Here is an 18309-nt window from a genome sequence, read left to right on the forward strand (position 1 = left end):
AGCCTCCTCTCCTCCAGTCAGCCTCCTCTCTCCTCCTCCGTCAGCCTCTCCTCCTCAGTCAGCCTCCTCTCCCCTCCAGTCAGCCTCCTCTCTCCTCCTCCAGTCAGCCTCCTCTCCTCTCCTCCAGTCAGCCTCCTCTCTCCTCCCCAGTCAGCCTCCCCCTCCTCCTCCAGTCAGCCTCCTCTCTCCTCCTCCAGTCAGCCTCCCTCTCTCCTCCTCCAGTCAGCCTCCCCTCCTCCTCCAGTCAGCCTCCCCTCTCCTCCTCCAGTCAGCCCCCCTCTCCTCTCCAGTCAGCCTCCTCTCTCTCCTCTCCAGTCAGCCTCCTCTCTCCTCCTCCAGTCAGCCTCCTCTCTCCTCCTCCAGTCAGTCAGCCTCCTCTCTCCTCCAGTCAGCCTCCCCTCTCCTCCTCCAGTCAGCCTCCCCTCTCCTCCTCCAGTCAGCCTCCTCTCTCCTCCAGTCAGCCTCCTCTCTCCTCCTCCAGTCAGTCAGCCTCCTCTCTCCTCCAGTCAGCCCTCCCCTCTCCTCCTCCAGTCAGCCTCCCCTCTCCTCCTCCAGTCAGCCTCCTCTCTCCTCCAGTCAGCCTCCCCTCTCCTCCTCCAGTCAGCCTCCCCTCTCCTCCTCCAGTCAGCCTCCTCTCCCCTCCAGTCAGCCTCCTCTCTCCTTGCAGCCAGTGGAACAAGAACAGCACCAGTAAAAATAAAAACATCAGAGGAGGCAGTCGGATCTAAACAGAAACAAGAAAACGTGTCTGATCCAGAGCAGGTGAAGCAGACGGCTCCGAACCTCCTCCTCCTCGCTCCGCCTGTGCAGACTGTCAGACAGGAAACTCAGGTAGTTTCTGGTCCTGGGTGGCGGTGCAGGGAGATGTCTGGCGTCTCGTCGACAGACGGATTTCCATTTCCCTCCCTTTCCTGTGTTGTGCCCCGTCAGTCCCTTGTCCTCCCTCCTTCCAGCCTTCAGAGAATTAGGCAGAGACTTTGGTTTCATTCAGCTCTGTGGTGAAAGAGTGTGTGTACTGTGTGATATCTGGGGTTTTCACAGCAGCACGAATGTCCGAGCCCCAAAGACAGAACATTAAAGCAGAAACTGATTCACTGCTCAGTTTCCTTTAAAGGAACAATTGACCGTTTTTAATTATTCACTTTGAATTTGAAAAGTCACGTCTATCCTGACCTGCATCCAAAACCCAGTTAAACCCAGTCTGCGTTGTTGTATCTGCACGTGACAAAAATGATTTAATCTGTTAAACACACACAAGCTGCTAATCTCAGATTTGTTCAAGCTGCTGTGTCAACACAACCTGACAGGGTGTTGGACAGGACACATTTCATTAACCCATCAGGCCCCGGCACCTTTTTAAAGTCAGTCATTAGCAGCTCCACAACTGTGAGGCCGACATGAACGACGTCTGAGGGGATTTAGAAATGTACTTAGAAATAGTCTCCATCTCTGAACCGGCTCTGAAAGACCTGAACTGCAGCTCTGCTCGAAGCTCTGTCTGTGTTTGGACGGTCAGCATTAGCAGCCGGACGGACACAGGCTGTTTGCTCTGAGGTCAAACTCGACAACAAACCCCAGAAACCAGAACTGCACTTCAGGCCGTTTCTAGGACACAAGCAGTTGTTTCATGGAAAAATACACGTAAATCTCACGTTCAGGTGAAAGTGTGTTGATTTCCTGGTGGTTTGTGTTTGTGTGTGTAGTGCTGAGTGTCTGTACAGTCTAATCCGACATGTTGTCAACACCAGGAGAGCGTCCTTTTCCCCCTGCTGGTAACAAACAGCCCAAACCAGACGACACCACCGGTGCCAATTAAAAGACTTTCAGGCAGGAAGGGAGAGAAAAGAGCAACAGGCAGAGGTGCAGGCAGTAGTGGTGTTACGGCGAAGACAGGCGGGGGCAGTAATTAACCGGCATGGAGGTGAGGCCGAGGTGACAGACCCTCAGTGGGCGGCGGTGAAGAACCAGTGGTTAGAAAGAGGAAACTGTCTGTGAGCTGCTCACGGTCTAAACAGAAGATAAAAATAAAGCTACACCAGTTTATTTGACTTGTGCTCTCTGAAACATGATGAATGTGGAGCCTCAGCAGTTTGTCAAGTGATGGAAAGAAAGTGGGAGAGGCTTTGAAAAATACTGTCCCTGTCAAACCCGTTAGGCAGACGCAGGTCGAGACGCTGGTGTCATGGCCTGCACTTCTCAAAGCTTCTGTAACTCTGCTGGGTTTGTGACGCCGATTAACACGTAATGCTCCCATTTTTACAGCGGGCAGACAGTTCGGGGCCACGTGAAGCCGAGTTCTCGGGAGAAGGTCAGAGTCGTGTCGGACTTTGCAGCTCAGCGTATGGATATTTCCTAAAATCAGGACGTTCCAGTACAGACTCTATTTGTGTCCGACAGGTGAAAGCACGGTGACAGGCTGAGGTACGACCGGACGTCCGTTTGATCTGTCTTCCTGCTAAAACTCTTCTTTGCTGTTCAAGACAAAAGTCATGTGATGCATGATATTATTATCAGGTGAAGAGTAAAGAAACAGACATTAATGTTAGCAAACACTAAAAGTAATATAAATGTTGTAAAAGTGACTTTTACTTGAATCGTATGTGGGACTGATGTACCAGAGACTGGAGAGAGTTTGAACCGTCTTGTTCGAGTTACTGACGTTTTTGCCTCTGACAGGTATCGGTTGTTTATTATAAGAAGATCTATGTTCATTAGCCCTGAGTGCTGTTAAACCTATGCTAAGTGGCTGCAGACCAACCTGCTGTGTCTGAGTCCACCTGCTGAGTCTCAGCCCAGTGTTCCCTCAGTCTGAGCTCTGGGTTTGGTCTCCACCACCTTTTGAGGGGAATCTCTGGTTCTTTAGCTGCTAAATGCTCCACTATGTTCACCAGCTGCTGTTTGCTGCTGAGCAGGTGGAGGAAAGAGACTTTTTACAGCTGCTGAAACACTGAGGCCCAGAACCAGGGAACCAGAATCCTGAACACTGAGCTGATACTCGGTGTGAAGCTGCAGCTTCAGCCGGTCGTTGTTTGCAGGTCGATTAAAATGATTGATCGGGTGTTTTTGAACCCTGCTGCTGTTCTGAGTGGGTGAAAAGAGAAACTGAAGAAGTTCAACAAAAAAAGATTTGAAATCACGAAGTTTAACTGTAAAATTTTCTGACTTTCTAAATTAGCTGCTTTTTATTGTGAAGTATTGAAGAGTTTCATTAAACCTGCTGACGTAAAACGGTCTCAGATCAGTGTTGTCAGACATTGTCGCACTTTAAAGGAGCTTCAGGACCCCTTTAACCAAAGCCTGTGGTCAGAGTGTGACTGACAGTAATTATCAGGTTTCTCTGTGTTAAACGTTCCCATGGTGCAGTCATGCAGTCAGAGCCCTACAAAGGGAAAAGAGCTTCACAGACAGTCACACGTGTCTTTCTGTTCAGTGTCTTTGTTCGCAGAGACGTGCGTTTGTTTCGGGTTGTATTTTAGAAATGGGTCTGTGCTAAACCAAAGCTAATTACTGGAGGCATCCATTGGAAAACATCTGCTGTGGAGGAGTGAGAGGAGTCTGACTGGAAGTGACACCGGTGCTGCTCTTTGAAATGCAAATCAGATGCTTTGCGAACAAAAAGCAACTCCAGGTGACATTACAGCTACTTCAGGTGTGTGTTTAACCATCCGTCTGTATCGACAGCCGAATCCATCAGAGCTTTGTTTCTGTGTCCTGTTCTCTCTTTGTCCCGCGTCCTGCTCTTATCTGTCTCCATCACCACCAAGGAACCAAAGGCTAATGGCTTGTTAGACTGCAGGTAATGAGAGCAGGGGAGCTGTTTGAAAAATAATCACGCTGGTAATAACTGAACTCCACACTGTGAGTCTACCTCAGTTATTAGAATAAAGAGCATCAGGTTCAATAACACAGCAAATTATATTATTATAAATGGCGTACAGGGTCGACAGAGCTGGCAGTTGTGCTGCGTCTCCTACTGTGTTTCTGGTTCTGGTCCCTCAGCCCAAACCGACAAACTGTTCAGAGAAAAATCAGCACAGACTTGATGCTGGTTTAACGTCAACAGACGTCAATAGTGGAACAGAAACGCAGCTCAGGGTCCGTCTGGAGCTCAGGGTCCGTCTGGAGACTTTCAGACGTGTCAGTCCACCTCTCTGCTCCGGACTGACACGTCTCATTTTAGATTGTGACTTTTCATATATGTTTAATCTTTATGTTGTGCTGATTCTCTGGGTCATCAGGTCCACATGGTTTTGGTAAAGTCTCTTCACAGCAGCTTGGATGGGTTGAGATGTGCTTCAGATGCTGATGTTCTCCTGAGGATGAGCTGTCTTAACTTTGCTGATCTTCTGACTTTTCCTTTAGCGCCACCATCAGGTCCATATTTTCATTCGTCCAGTACTTTAACGACCAAATACTTGCTAAACCCTGATCCTGAGCGGTGTGCTGCGTCTAATGTTGGCCTCTACATCCACGTCATCTACATCCGGCTAGAGGACCAGGACCAGGACACGACTCTGTGCTTGAGTTTCCGGCGGACTCTAGATGATCTGCCTGGTCTCACCCGGTTCACTGCGTCGTTTGTCCTCCCCCTGTAGATCAGCAGTGGCCTTTTTGAATCTGTGGACTCCATGGGGGCTGCAGAGTCTCATTCACAGGCGATAGCAGCCAATTGCTGCTCCAGCCTTTTGAGTCCAGATGTGTGAACAGTGTGTTTGCCTCGTTGTAAAGGCCCTGGAACAGCAGATCTGTTTGTGTGTTTTTCAGCCATCAGACAAATGGCTTTTCCGCTGTGAGCTACAGGTCTGTGTAGTGTTGCTCAGTAACGTCTAGCAGCAGGCGTGTGATAAACACTTCAGTATGCTGTGTGTTTTCTGTCATCTGGAGTGTTAAGCAGCAGCCTTGTAAAGCGTACACGGCGTCCCTTCAGTGTGTCCTCTCCCCACAGCAGCATCGTCTCTTCCTGGAAGATACTTTTCACTTGAGGCTGTGATTGTGAGAAAATAGCTGCTCTCAGCGTCTGCCTGCTCCTCAATGCAATATCACACCCATTTCAGCTCCTCTGCCTCCATTTTGTGTCTGACAAGTGCCAGCAAACTGTTGGATTGTATTTCTGTCTCTGGTTGAGTCTCATATTTAAACTGCTGGGGCAGTTTTACATGGATTGGTCCAGGACCTTTACTTCCAGTGACGGGAATTAACGCTGCAGGAAAAAACTGATATTTTAGACCAGAGGGCTTCAGACTCCAGGCCTGGAGAAGCCCCTGACCCTGGAACCAGACGAGTGGAGGCTGGTTATCACATATGGAGTAAAGGAATATTGGTAAATTCCCTGGTGACGTTCCTCCCCTGTGAGACACAGAGCAGATTGTTTACCCAGAGTTCATTTATCTTTGTTGTTTCTGAGCTCCTGTGAGTTCAGTCCGTTTATTAAAGTCAGAAACATATTATTCAGACCTGCGTGTCGGACTGCAACGGCACAGAGGCGTCTCTGGAGAGCAGAGGGAAGTGGACTGAAGCTTAGGTGTTTGGTTATGAACAAATAAGAAAGTTATTACATTTCAACAAACAGAGTCTCGACGTCAAACCGGTTTGGACTATAAACCCTTTAACCCTCCAGTAAATGACCTGTGAGTCAGGGGAACAAGCCAGAGACATGAGCTGGACTCCAGTCAACAATCAGGCTCCTTAAATATTTAAACAGGTCCCTGGGATCTTATTACCACGTTTTAAAGTTTTTGTTACAGTAAACCAGTGACAGCTCACAAGTGCTAAAAGCTAATCCAGCTGCTTTAACTGCTAAATAGTAAACAGGTACAGGAAGAGAACAGCGACCTCACAGCAGGATTGATCTCCTCAAGCCTCATATTCTTAAACTGGTCTCATACGCTGTTATTTCCTGTGCAAATAAACAGCTGTAAACATCTGGATGTCGCCCCAGTCCGGGATTGGATCACAGGAGGATCGGTGGGTTTTGTAGGTTGTTTCGGCTGTATAGTGAGGAGCCTGGATTAAAGTCACCGAGCAGAGCAGGTGATATTCAAATCAGCCCTGAGACCAGAGTATCCTCAGGTAGACTCTCTTTACGCTGTGGACTGTAATTATGTTTGGTGTTACAAAACATAATAAACCAAATATTATTCATAGATCGTTTTTTCTGCTGTTAAAGTTGGAGGCTATCTATAATTACACCTCATAGGAAATAATTGGGCTTCTCTGCATCAACACAATTAAAGCTGCTCTTCAATACAGGAAGCTTTTTAATGGCCTGTGTGTTTGGCTTTTGTTTTTGTGTCTGATCGCTGCTCTTAATTAATGTTGCACAGGAGTGAAGCTCATTTTCTTTATCAGATGCTGAGTTGATGTTAGTCCGGTCGAAATGTGAGCAACACCTGAGAATCTGCTCCAGTCAGGTCCTCTCAGAGTAACTTCCCCTTCGCTCTGCAGGAAATCAGCGACACCGAGATCCTGGAGCTTACCCACAGTGCACTGGGGCGCATGACGGTGATCCGGCAGATCTTCCCCTTGTGGAAGGACAGCAGCACCCGCTGTATGAGACAGAACCACCGGATCTCCTCGCTGCTGTGCGACCCGCAGGAAGGATACCTGCAGAACCTGGAGGTAGGAGACGAGTTGAGTTTCAGTTTCAGCTGCCACTGACTGAAACCCGAGGAAAAGCTGAAATTTATTTCCACCGGTTGTTAGATTTTTAATGCAGAACTGCAGATAACGAGTCATAATATTGTGTTTGTTCTAATTTAACACTTTATCAGTGGGGGAGTCATTTGTTCCTCTGTGGTTTAACTTTTCAAAGCTGATTTCAGCCGGTTGCTTCAGCGCTTGTAGGAGGATCGATGATGAGTTGTAATGTTCCTATGACTGTGCGCTCGATCTCCACCTGTGCTGTGCTCTCTGCTTCTTAAACCGCCTGCAGTGTTTCCTTTTCTGCTTTGTTCACACGACTCCAGGAATATTTTCCACACAACGTGACCTGGAAGGTTAATCCAGTCTTATTATAGCTGTGACTGACATGTTTTACTGTAGCTTCATTGCATTCACCAGCCTTTAGAACATCAGCGCACAATCTTCAAATCTCAGGTTCCTGCAGGCATTTTTCCAAAAAACGGCAGGTTTTGGCAAAGAATTCCCAGGATGCCTTTCCCCAGAATTCAACCACGCTGCTGATGAAAACTCTGGAAATCGGGGACAGTCTGTGTCGTGTTGGCACCTCTGGGTCTCCACAGCACCCTGGAGATGTTGTCTTCTCCTGTGTTCCCAGTCTTGGCCCGAAATGCAGGTGGAAATGAAAAATGCACTATTTTGTCCTTATTGATTCTGTGGTAGAATATTTGCTGGTGAACTTTAAATTTGATGCTGACCTTGCAGCTGTTACCTGGCAACGACCGTCCTCGGGTCTTTTCCAAATGTGTCTATTAACATGTTTTATTCCAGGTCTTCCTGATCCGACTCGAGGGTCTAAGGTCTGATGTTGCCTCATGCTGCACAAACCTTAAAACCCTGTGAGGTGAATTTCTAATTTGGGCTCTATATCTAAAATCTGATGTGATTGGACTGATGGTTAAATCAGCAGGGAGGGTGCAGGAATGTTATATAGTGTATATATATAGTACATGGTCAAGAGAAACCTGAATTTGCCTTGAGTTGGAAATTTAAAGGACATTTCTGACAGTGTGTCAGTGTAAGGACTATTCCTAATAATGTGTCAACATACAAAATCATACCCTTATTTCATTTCCCCTCGTCCCTTTCTGTCGTAGAGGACAGAGCGTCCCTCACCAGAGAACAAAACAGTATCAGGTCATTAATGACAAAGTGGAGGGAGAATTAGTGCTTTATGGAATGAATTAAGTTGGAGGCCACAGTTTAGTCATTCAGAAGCAGAAATTATTTATTTGAAAAGGAGAGATGAAGTAATTAGAGTGTACAAATTCATTTTATCAGTCAAATGAAGTAATTAGTTGGTTCAGATTTATTCCTCTAACCCTCCCCATCACCGACTGTGCAGGGCGTCTGCAGGTTTAAACAGCTTCTCGTTTTCTGTGGAACAAATCTGCACGTGATCCTTCGACCCAGAGAGGGCGATGTGTGGCCACGGTCCAGGACCAGGTCCAGTTCTGAGGTCAGGTCTTTGCTCTGGGAGTTGGCAGAGAATCGGGATGTATATCTGGGAGGCGACAGTGTGAAATCACTGACGCACATCCATAAACTCCTGAGCACATTCATAAATTCATCCACCCACACGGCCCCTGAGCAGATCGCAGCTGAATACGAAACGAGGACACGTCCTGCAGCAGCCGGTGGTCCCATGGGACTGTTTTCTCCCACAACATTTTGTCAGTAACTAATTTCACATTTTCGCTTCCTGTTTTAGTCCAGTTGAAATGCAAACCTCGTGTCACGTGATGGTGGTGATGTGTGGAAGAAAACAGGCAGCATCCACATCATGTCTCAGCTTTTCAGAAACAGTTAGAGGTGAAGTCATTTTTTTGAACAGCGGGTATTTTATTTTTAGTCTTGCTATGTTCTTCTTCTACACTTTACAGTTAAGCTGCAGACGCTCATTATGCTTTGCTGATGTTTTGTGTCAGTTCGTTTACATTGAATTCAAAGTGGATGTGAATGTGTCAGTGACAGTCAGACAGCGTTGCTTCTCTCACAGTAACTGAGCCATTATTTCCAGTTAGGAAATATCACGGTGACGTGTGGTCGACCTTTGAAGACAGCAAAGTGTAATTCACGCCGACAGGTGTGTTTTTTCTGACTCCTGTTTGTGGAGATGAGAGTCTGACACCATCAGCGTTTGTTTTTCCTTTGCTGTAGTTTTTAGTTTCTCTTTCATTTCATCTTCAGCTCCATTTTTTTTCATCTGAGTTCTATTTTAGTTTTTCTCGTCCATATGTGGTCTCGGATCCGATTCCCATCCAATGTGTGAGTGTGCGAGCGGATACATGTCCCTGACAGACATGGATGGGAAGGAACAACAGTTCTGGGATGTGGATGCAGCCATTGGTTTTTTTGTTTTGGTCTCCTGTTGATACTCCTTTCTCCACCTCCTTCTCCTCTCACCTTCTCTCCTCTTGTTGTTCCCTGAACTCTCCTGAACCTTGTTTTATTTCGTTGACGTATTTTTCTCTCGCTGACCCCAGTGTAACCTCTGTGCTCACCTCAAGCCTTCAGAGAGGCAGCTAAATGAGGACATTTGTCTGAATAATTCATGCAAAACGGGCTTAAATGTTCTTTGATGTCAGTCGCCTCCACCCGCTGCCTCTCTGATAGAGGACAGGGGGAGCAGGTTGTCAGCAGGTTGTCAGTTCGGACTCTGTATCTGTTAACAAGTGGGAATGCTGCTGCTGGAAAGGGAAGAGCATGAATTTCTGCAAGTTTTTCAGGGACTAAAGCTGCAGGAAGAGAGGATGTTCCCCAGTTATGGGTTTGTTGAAACATGGCACACGTTAGAAATGAATTTCAGCCATATAATCGTTTTACTGTCGCCGACCTTTACGTGAATATATTTATATATTTAAGAATCACAAACTGTACTTTTAAAGCTGCTCCCCCTCATGTCTCCTCGGCCTCTAGAAAGTCTAATCAGTCCAAACTAGCTCCCACCACAAGCCCCTCCCATCCCACTCTTTGCCCCTCCCTCCTGCTCTGTTTCCTGAAACTATGACGTGAACTACAGATGCCTGGTTGGGACAAAATGCCCAGTCCAAAGCTAGTGTTTCAGTATAGATATAATATGGACAGGACAAAAGAGAGAGGATGGGGTAGGGCGTGTGTGTGTGTGTGTGTGTGTGTGTGTGTGTGGCCTAGGGTGAGCAATGACACCCTCACAGCTCTCACAGCTCTGAGCTAACACCACCCGCTGGTGCTCGTGGTGGTGTTAGCTCAGAGCTGTGTCACACATGTGGTCAGCGTGTGTGTTTCTGTAGTTTTACTTTGAAATCTGGAGGTTTTTTCAATATTTGCCCACAGTTTTTATGTGTGGCTGTAAAACCCATTAGACAAAGTGCAGCGTAGGTTTAACATCACCAACATAATGGATTTAAAACACAAGAACTGAACATTATGGAGGAACACATGAGTCCGTGCTGCAGGTTGAAGAACAGTGGTTACTCCTGGTGAAGCAGCAAGTGGGTCATAGTGTTGATCTTTTCCTTATAATAAACAATATTTTAATTTAATTTAATTATCTTACATGTAACGTTATTCAGCTAATGTCTGCTTTGTGTCACTTTTATTTTTACTGTAATGTTTGGGAAGATAAGAAACCTGGTTAGTCATAGTGTATCTCTGTTTGCCGGTGAAATTATCAGGTTTTTGTTCATCCATGCAGGAGTTTCTGACTCACCCACATCCCAGTTCTATCATGTGGGTGTTTTCTGTATTTGTCTGGTCTAACCATGTTTTATGAGTAAAAATGTGTTTTAATTATATTTCTGACTAATTTTCCCTTCACTATTACACAGAAGTTTAAAACGTGTTAATACAGTTGTCCAAAAAACGTCTTAGGTGATGAGATGGTGCAGAAATCAGGTTTTAGTGGTAAAATATTCAAAGGCGCGTCTATACGTGGTTTTACGGTTATGCTCGGCTCGTTCAGTACGGACTGCCTCCTGTGCTCTCGCGATGTTTCGCTGAGTGTAACGGGATTGACGTAATAAACAAATAATTTGTGCCGGAGATATTTGAGTAAATACGTTATTTTATCGGTTTAATGTTCGTCAGAATGTGGACGGAACCGTGGAATGAGTTTGTTTGTTGGAGCCGCGATGGTTTGTGTGAGACACACGGAGCCATTTTCCTCAGGTGTTTCCTGCGGGTTAATCAGGGTCAGTCAATCAATTAATTTATGATTATTGGATTCTAATTACTTTATATACCGCCGGGTAGCTGACGTTAACTACCTTATATACTTCTAATTTGAAGTACTTTATATACCGCCGGGTAGCTGACGTTAACTACCTTATATACTTCTAATTTGAAGTACTTTATATACCGCCGGGTAGCTGACGTTAACTACCTTATGTACTTCTAATTTGAAGTACTTTATATACCGCTGGGTAGCTGACGTTAACTACCTTATGTACTTCTAATTTGAAGTACTTTATATACCGCAGGGTAGCTGACGTTAACTACCTTATGTACTTCTAATTTGAAGTACTTTATATACCGCTGGGTAGCTGACGTTAACTACCTTATGTACTTCTAATTTGAAGTACTTTATATACCGCAGGGTAGCTGACGTTAACTACCTTATGTACTTCTAATTTGAAGTACTTTATATACCGCTGGGTAGCTGACGTTAACTACCTTATGTACTTCTAATTTGAAGTACTTTATATACCGCCGGGTAGCTGACGTTAACTACCATATGTACTTCTAATTTGAAGTACTTTATATACCGCCGGGTAGCTGACGTTAACTACCTTATGTACTTCTAATTTGAAGTACTTTATATACCGCCGGGTAGCTGACGTTAACTACCTTATGTACTTCTAATTTGAAGTACTTTATATACCGCCGGGTAGCTGACGTTAACTACCTTATGTACTTCTAATTTTAAGTACTTTATATACCGCCGGGTAGCTGACGTTAACTACCTTATGTACTTCTAATTTGAAGTACTTTATATACCGCCGGGTAGCTGACGTTAACTACCTTATGTACTTCTAATTTGAAGTACTTTATATACCGCCGGGTAGCTGACGTTAACTACCTTATGTACTTCTAATTTGAAGTACTTTATATACCGCTGGGTAGCTGACGTTAACTACCTTATGTACTTCTAATTTGAAGTACTTTATATACCGCTGGGTAGCTGACGTTAACTACCTTATGTACTTCTAATTTGAAGTACTTTATATACCGCAGGGTAGCTGACGTTAACTACCTTATGTACTTCTAATTTGAAGTACTTTATATACCGCTGGGTAGCTGACGTTAACTACCTTATGTACTTCTAATTTGAAGTACTTTATATACCGCAGGGTAGCTGACGTTAACTACCTTATGTACTTCTAATTTGAAGTACTTTATATACCGCTGGGTAGCTGACGTTAACTACCTTATGTACTTCTAATTTGAAGTACTTTATATACCGCCGGGTAGCTGACGTTAACTACCATATGTACTTCTAATTTGAAGTACTTTATATACCGCCGGGTAGCTGACGTTAACTACCTTATGTACTTCTAATTTGAAGTACTTTATATACCGCCGGGTAGCTGACGTTAACTACCTTATGTACTTCTAATTTGAAGTACTTTATATACCGCCGGGTAGCTGACGTTAACTACCTTATGTACTTCTAATTTTAAGTACTTTATATACCGCCGGGTAGCTGACGTTAACTACCTTATGTACTTCTAATTTGAAGTACTTTATATACCGCCGGGTAGCTGACGTTAACTACCTTATGTACTTCTAATTTGAAGTACTTTATATACCGCCGGGTAGCTGACGTTAACTACCTTATGTACTTCTAATTTGAAGTACTTTATATACCGCCGGGTAGCTGACGTTAACTACCTTATGTACTTCTAATTTGAAGTACTTTATATACCGCCGGGTAGCTGACGTTAACTAACTTATGTACTTCTAATTTGAAGTACTTTATATACCGCCGGGTAGCTGACGTTAACTACCTTATGTACTTCTAATTTGAAGTACTTTATATACCGCAGGGTAGCTTACGTTAACTACCTTATGTACTTCTAATTTGAAGTACTTTATATACCGCCGGGTAGCTGACGTTAACTACCTTATGTACTTCTAATTTGAAGTACTTTATATACCGCAGGGTAGCTGACGTTAACTACCTTATGTACTTCTAATTTGAAGTACTTTATATACCGCTGGGTAGCTGACGTTAACTACCTCATGTACTTCTAATTTGAAGTACTTTATGTACCGCCGGGTAGCTGACGTTAACTACCTCATGTACTTCTAATTTGAAGTACTTTATGTACCGCCGGGTAGCTGACGTTAACTACCTCATGTACTTCTACTTTAGTATTTTATAAACCAGTATTTAGTAATAATAACTCCCTACCATATCTATGTTCACTTTTTGTACTTTCCACGTTTAACTTTGATGGTACTGTTGTATATTTACTGTCTGTACTTTGTTTTTCAGGGAATCGCTCAGTGTTTAACAGCACAAATTGGAATTTATAGTCAAAGCCTTTGATTAAAACACCCAGATCGGTCAGGTGTAGATTAAATAGATTCTTGCTTTAATTTAATTTGCATGTCATCTCATTAAAGACTAGATTTTGTTAACCCTCTGGTCCAGGTCTGGCTGTAGTCTCCTCCCGGGGTAAAGGGAATCTATGGGGGAATTGTTTGTGTACTTAAAAAGAAACATCAAACGTAAATCAACTCTTCTCTATTAATTATTTTGACTTTTCCCTCTCTCCAGGTGTCGAACCTGTACCTCTACGACAGCGTGCTCATGCTGGCCAACGCCTTCTACAGGAAGCTGGAGGACCGGAAGTGGCACAGTATGGCCAGCCTCAACTGCATCAGGAAGTCCACCAAGCCCTGGAACGGAGGCTGGTCCATGCTGGAGACCATCCAGAAGGTACTTTCTGAGAGCAGGCCATAAACCCTTGTCCTCGGTGTCTTGGTGAAAACTAATTTCAGAGGCTTAGACCTCTCACGTGCTCTGCAGCCTTCACTTTTCTGTGTTTAAGGGAAGAAGCAGCCAATGATTCTGCGTAAACCCCATCCAGAGCCTGACAGCACCAATGAATGAATGAATCCAGAACGTGGTTCAGCTTATGGGTCTGTGCAGTAGACCTCTATTGTTGTCCATTAAAAAAGCAGCAGGGAGCCACACCGCTGCTCTGGCTCACATCTCTGGGTTTTATCCTTTGATGAGCAGACCTGGTTCATCCGGTTCATCCTAATTTTTTGATGAACCTCTGATTCATTCAGGGTCACAAGGACTAATCCGTATTCAGTGTATGATTGATTTTTTTGTTTTTGATATCAAAACCAGAAGAAATTTTGAAGCACAACTATTTTTGTATGAAGTTTCATAATCCCTTTGACTCTGAAGTGCTGCTGAAGTGCTCTAATGATTCCTTTTCCAAGGCTGTTGAACTGATTAACAGCTTGAAGGTGATTGCTTAACGTACCAATTTTCCTTCATGTCCTCAGTAATATTTAAACAGAAGTGCAGTCCGGTATAACACAAAGCAGCATGTGTTGTTTTCACTTTGAATAGATTTAATTGGGGGAAAGCCTTTGAAGACTGGAGCACATGTGGAGAACATTAAAGCCTGATTAGATTCATACCAACCTCAAACAAAAGAATAAACAGCTTCTTTGTTAACAGACGTTCAGTCAGAAACAAGCAAATCAATCGGCCTAATCCCTGATGTGCGCTGAACCTGCATCCTCGAAGCCGAGCTCAGATTCCTCCTGTGTAATTGGTGAAAGGTGCTGATGTTTCCCTCAGAGCGTGAAAAGCTGTGTTTCATTCAGAAAACATCAGGTTGAGTGTTTGACATGAGCCTCTGAGCTCATTAGTGATCTGCTCTCACTAATGTGAAGGCGGAGGAGAACCTTTCACACCGAGAGCGTCGCAGACCTTCGTACGGCTCTGAGCTCTTTATTGGCAGGATTACCCAGCATCCCCCCTTAATGAGAAGGACATGTTGTCATTGCTGCAGACAGCAGTCAGGTTTTAGGTTAGTAACATAACATATTATCACACGTGATGGAAGCTGAACTTTCTGTCAGTTACAGATTTTCCTGACCCGAAACAACATTTCAGTTGGATTTATCATCCCTGACTGTTCAGGAGCTAAAACAGATGGTCCAGGTTGACTCTGGGTTTCCTGATGACACGTTTAGGTTTTATCTGTTAACTTGGTTTTATGGTCAGTTGAGGCTCAGTTTGTTTGCAGGTTCAGTTGTGTGTCGTGTTGTCTGTCCCATGTCTTGTCTGCATGTTGGCTCGGTTTCAGAGTCATGCTGCTCCAGTGTATCATTGTTCTGCAGTAAATTCCTGCGTTTTATTGATCTTTTTATTGCTCGCTCCGGTGTGTTATTGGTGTAATTGCTTGGTTGAAGGGTTTGACCGTAACTTTGTTTTACTGCAGTACTTGATGTCTCATTTCCTTTGCAAACAAGCTTTTCCATCAGAATTAGACTCACTGACAGGCAGTGTTGAACAAATAGTTAAACGCTGCTACAGTTATTTTTCTTTATAGCTGAAATGCCTGAGGACGGGAAGCTTCACTGACTCTGTAGCAAACAAAACAAATGGTATCAAAGCTGATTTTCCTCCAGGTGACAATGACTGTGACCTTTGTTTCTGACAGAGAAACATTTAGTTTGCTGGCCTGTGGTGATGGGTGACTTCAGTCTTGCTTTACATGCAACAGGAACTGATGGGAGTCATGCGATGACATTTCATTCGTGGCCTTTCAGCAGAACGAAACGTCACGAGCTGAACTCAGCCAACGATGTTTGACGTGACATCCCATACGTCTCTAAACTGTCAGTGAACTCCTAATTCAGACTGTACTGATATGGGTTTCATGAGTTCAGTCATGACCCTTCGTGGGCGTCACTATCGCAGCCTCATATTAACCCTCTGGGGTCGACGCACGCGCCAGCGCGTTTTGACGCATCTTTTTCTGATAAGGCCGAAACAAACTTAAATTACTCCGTCAATTCTGATCGTACAGATAAAAGAAGTATATCATTCAAATCTGTAAAGGGTCTAGTTTTAGTGGTATATCATAATAACAACAAAACGTTTTGCTTTTTTTAAATAAAGAAAGCCGACAGGGTGCGCTCTCGGACTTTTCTGTCTCTGCCATTTCTCTTCACAGACGCGTAAATAAAACAACCAGAATCTCAGCGAATACTTGGCTCATAAAAATAAGAATTATATGGCTAGAAAGCTTGAAATGTTTTCTTTTGAGTGAAACAATTCAAGTCAAAAACAAATCATCACTTTTGATTTAATCCGTATGAACGTAAGGAGAAGTCCGTTTTTTCCTGTCTCACCTCATTACAGGTAATGCGGTCCCGCCTTGTACACTGTCCACTGTTCACATGTAAATAATCTCAGGTGAACCAGGTAAATATGTGCGCGCCCCCGAGAAATGACACAAAATATCAAACTTCATCATAGAATTTACTCACTTTTTCGACGCGTTTGGATGATGGCGCGTTACGCACGTGAAGCGGCGCTCCTTACATTCCACACAGAGACAAATAGTTTAGCTTGTCCTCAGAGTAAAAACACTGATTTTAACTCAAATGAGGATCGTTTGGCTCCTCATTGTGTTGTATTGTACAGCACTAATCCGTCCCATCTACATTGACTGAAAGGCTCATTATGCGCGTCTTTGTCTGGTCGTTCAGTGCGTCTTTTGTGTTCTCAGGTAAATCACATGACTATTCATCCTCAGACACACCCTCTTGCATATGGCCTTTCTGGACAAAAAGTGTCTTAGAAAATTTAAATCAGTGTATTGTTTACGGTGAATGTGTGAACAAGATGACATTCACAGCACTCTGAAGTAAACACTTTAGCCTACAACATGCTGGTCTCCAAAGTCTTGTGAACCAATGTTCTGTTTGTGTTTTATGGTCTTATTTCAGTGAGTAAAAAATTGTAGTTTTTCACTAGCCATGCATAAACACTTTTTTCTCAAAAACACAATAATGTATAAACTTGCTGCTCACATATTATTGTAGCCAATTTTGTGCTGATTACAGTGTTATCAGACTAGACATTAATATGTTTAAAAAACACTGAAAAAAGCACAAATGTCAGGACATGTCAAAATTTGTCCAGGCCCCAAAAACCCCCTCAGACCCCAGAGGGTTAAAGGTTTGCATTGCGAGACACTCACCATCAGATTTCTCTAGTCCCTATATCTCTCAGTCCTTTTTGATTTTCTAAATTACCTCTTTTCTAGTCTCCCCCTCCTCTTCACCTGCGACACCTTTAAAAGTTTCCTCTGTCTCTATATCTTCCTGTGGTCCTGCCTCTGTTCATTCATTATATTTTATCTGCAGGAATAATATTTTCTTTTTGCTGTAAATAGATGGTGTGGTCCAGTACTGTGAATATTATTTTATCCTCCGTGATTTTAACATCCCCCTCATGCTTTCCTGTGCCTTCCTGCAGGGTAACATCACGGGTCTGACAGGTACCATGGATTTTAAGGACAGCGGCTCCAACTCCCACGTCCAGTTTGAGATCCTCGGGTCCAGCTTCAGCGAGACCTTCGGCAAAGACATCAAGAGGGTGAGTTCACAGTGTTTCACTTCGAACGAATGAACCGATAATAAACGGTGCAGAGGCTAAAAATGCTAAAAAACCCAAAATGCTGCTGCTGCATATTGGACGGACAAGAAAGCTGTGCTGGTAAATCGAAGCATGTGTTGTCCTCATAGTAATTAAAACACACGATGCAAAGTCCTGTCAGTTTTCTTAGTTAGCAGTCAGAGGTTAATACAGATGCTGGCAAATGTTTGATTAGTTATCTACCTAACCTTGCTGAGCTGTTACCATCAGTCCTGCTCTCTCGCTGATTATTTTCCAATATTCTGGGTTTTCTTTAGAGCTGCAACTTCTAATTGATCCGCAGGTCATTACTGATGTACTTTAATAAATGTCAAACTGCTACATTTCATTTAACGTCTTGTTTTGCTTGAGGCTGGGAGGGAATATTGTTTTTAATTATTTTTCATTACTCTGAATCAGTAGTTTATTTCTCTCATTGTTTCAGCCCTGGTTTCCTAACGAGGAAAAGTCTTTATCTGGAGGGTGGTTGTTGGAACGCATTGGCTGGACGTAATAAGTGAACACAGACAGTCATAAACAGACGAAGCAGTGGGGAGTTTTATATATTTGATTTGGTCACTCAACTACGAGCAGTGATTAAACAGTAATTATCAGTGTTTGAGACTCATGTTGTATCTGTCACCATGTTTATTTCTCCTCGGCGTAGAGGTTATTCATTTCTTGATCTAAAATCAGTCAACCAGACAAACCATCTACTGTAATTTGATGTTTTTATTTGTGTGTGTGTGTGTGTGTGTGTGACAGCAGCTCAGTCTGACACATATTTCAGAGTACACTGTTACACACTCAAATAAAAGCAAAGTCACTTTCACACACACATATTTGATATCACACATACGCCTCAACTCACCCTCTCGCCATCTCACTCTTTCACTAACATGCAGTCTCACTGTCCATTTAAATAAGCCCCTTCTCACAGATGCAGATACAGAAAACAGTGCACACATAAG

At 43.8% G+C, this 18309-nt stretch overlaps 1 protein-coding gene across 1 annotated transcript in view; it reads left to right on the top strand.

Annotated features, from left to right (window-relative positions):
• grid1b (glutamate receptor, ionotropic, delta 1b) overlaps positions 1-18309 on the top strand; it is a 323064-nt gene that overhangs the window by 269698 nt on the left and 35057 nt on the right. Inside the window, exons 6-8 of the mRNA XM_026315689.1 lie at positions 6445-6618; positions 13442-13603; positions 17180-17299. Coding sequence (XP_026171474.1) covers positions 6445-6618; positions 13442-13603; positions 17180-17299 — 456 coding nt within the window. The remainder of the gene's footprint in view (positions 1-6444; positions 6619-13441; positions 13604-17179; positions 17300-18309) is intronic.

This window comes from Mastacembelus armatus, chromosome 19, assembly GCF_900324485.2.
Source record: "Mastacembelus armatus chromosome 19, fMasArm1.2, whole genome shotgun sequence".
Taxonomy (NCBI): domain Eukaryota; kingdom Metazoa; phylum Chordata; class Actinopteri; order Synbranchiformes; family Mastacembelidae; genus Mastacembelus; species Mastacembelus armatus.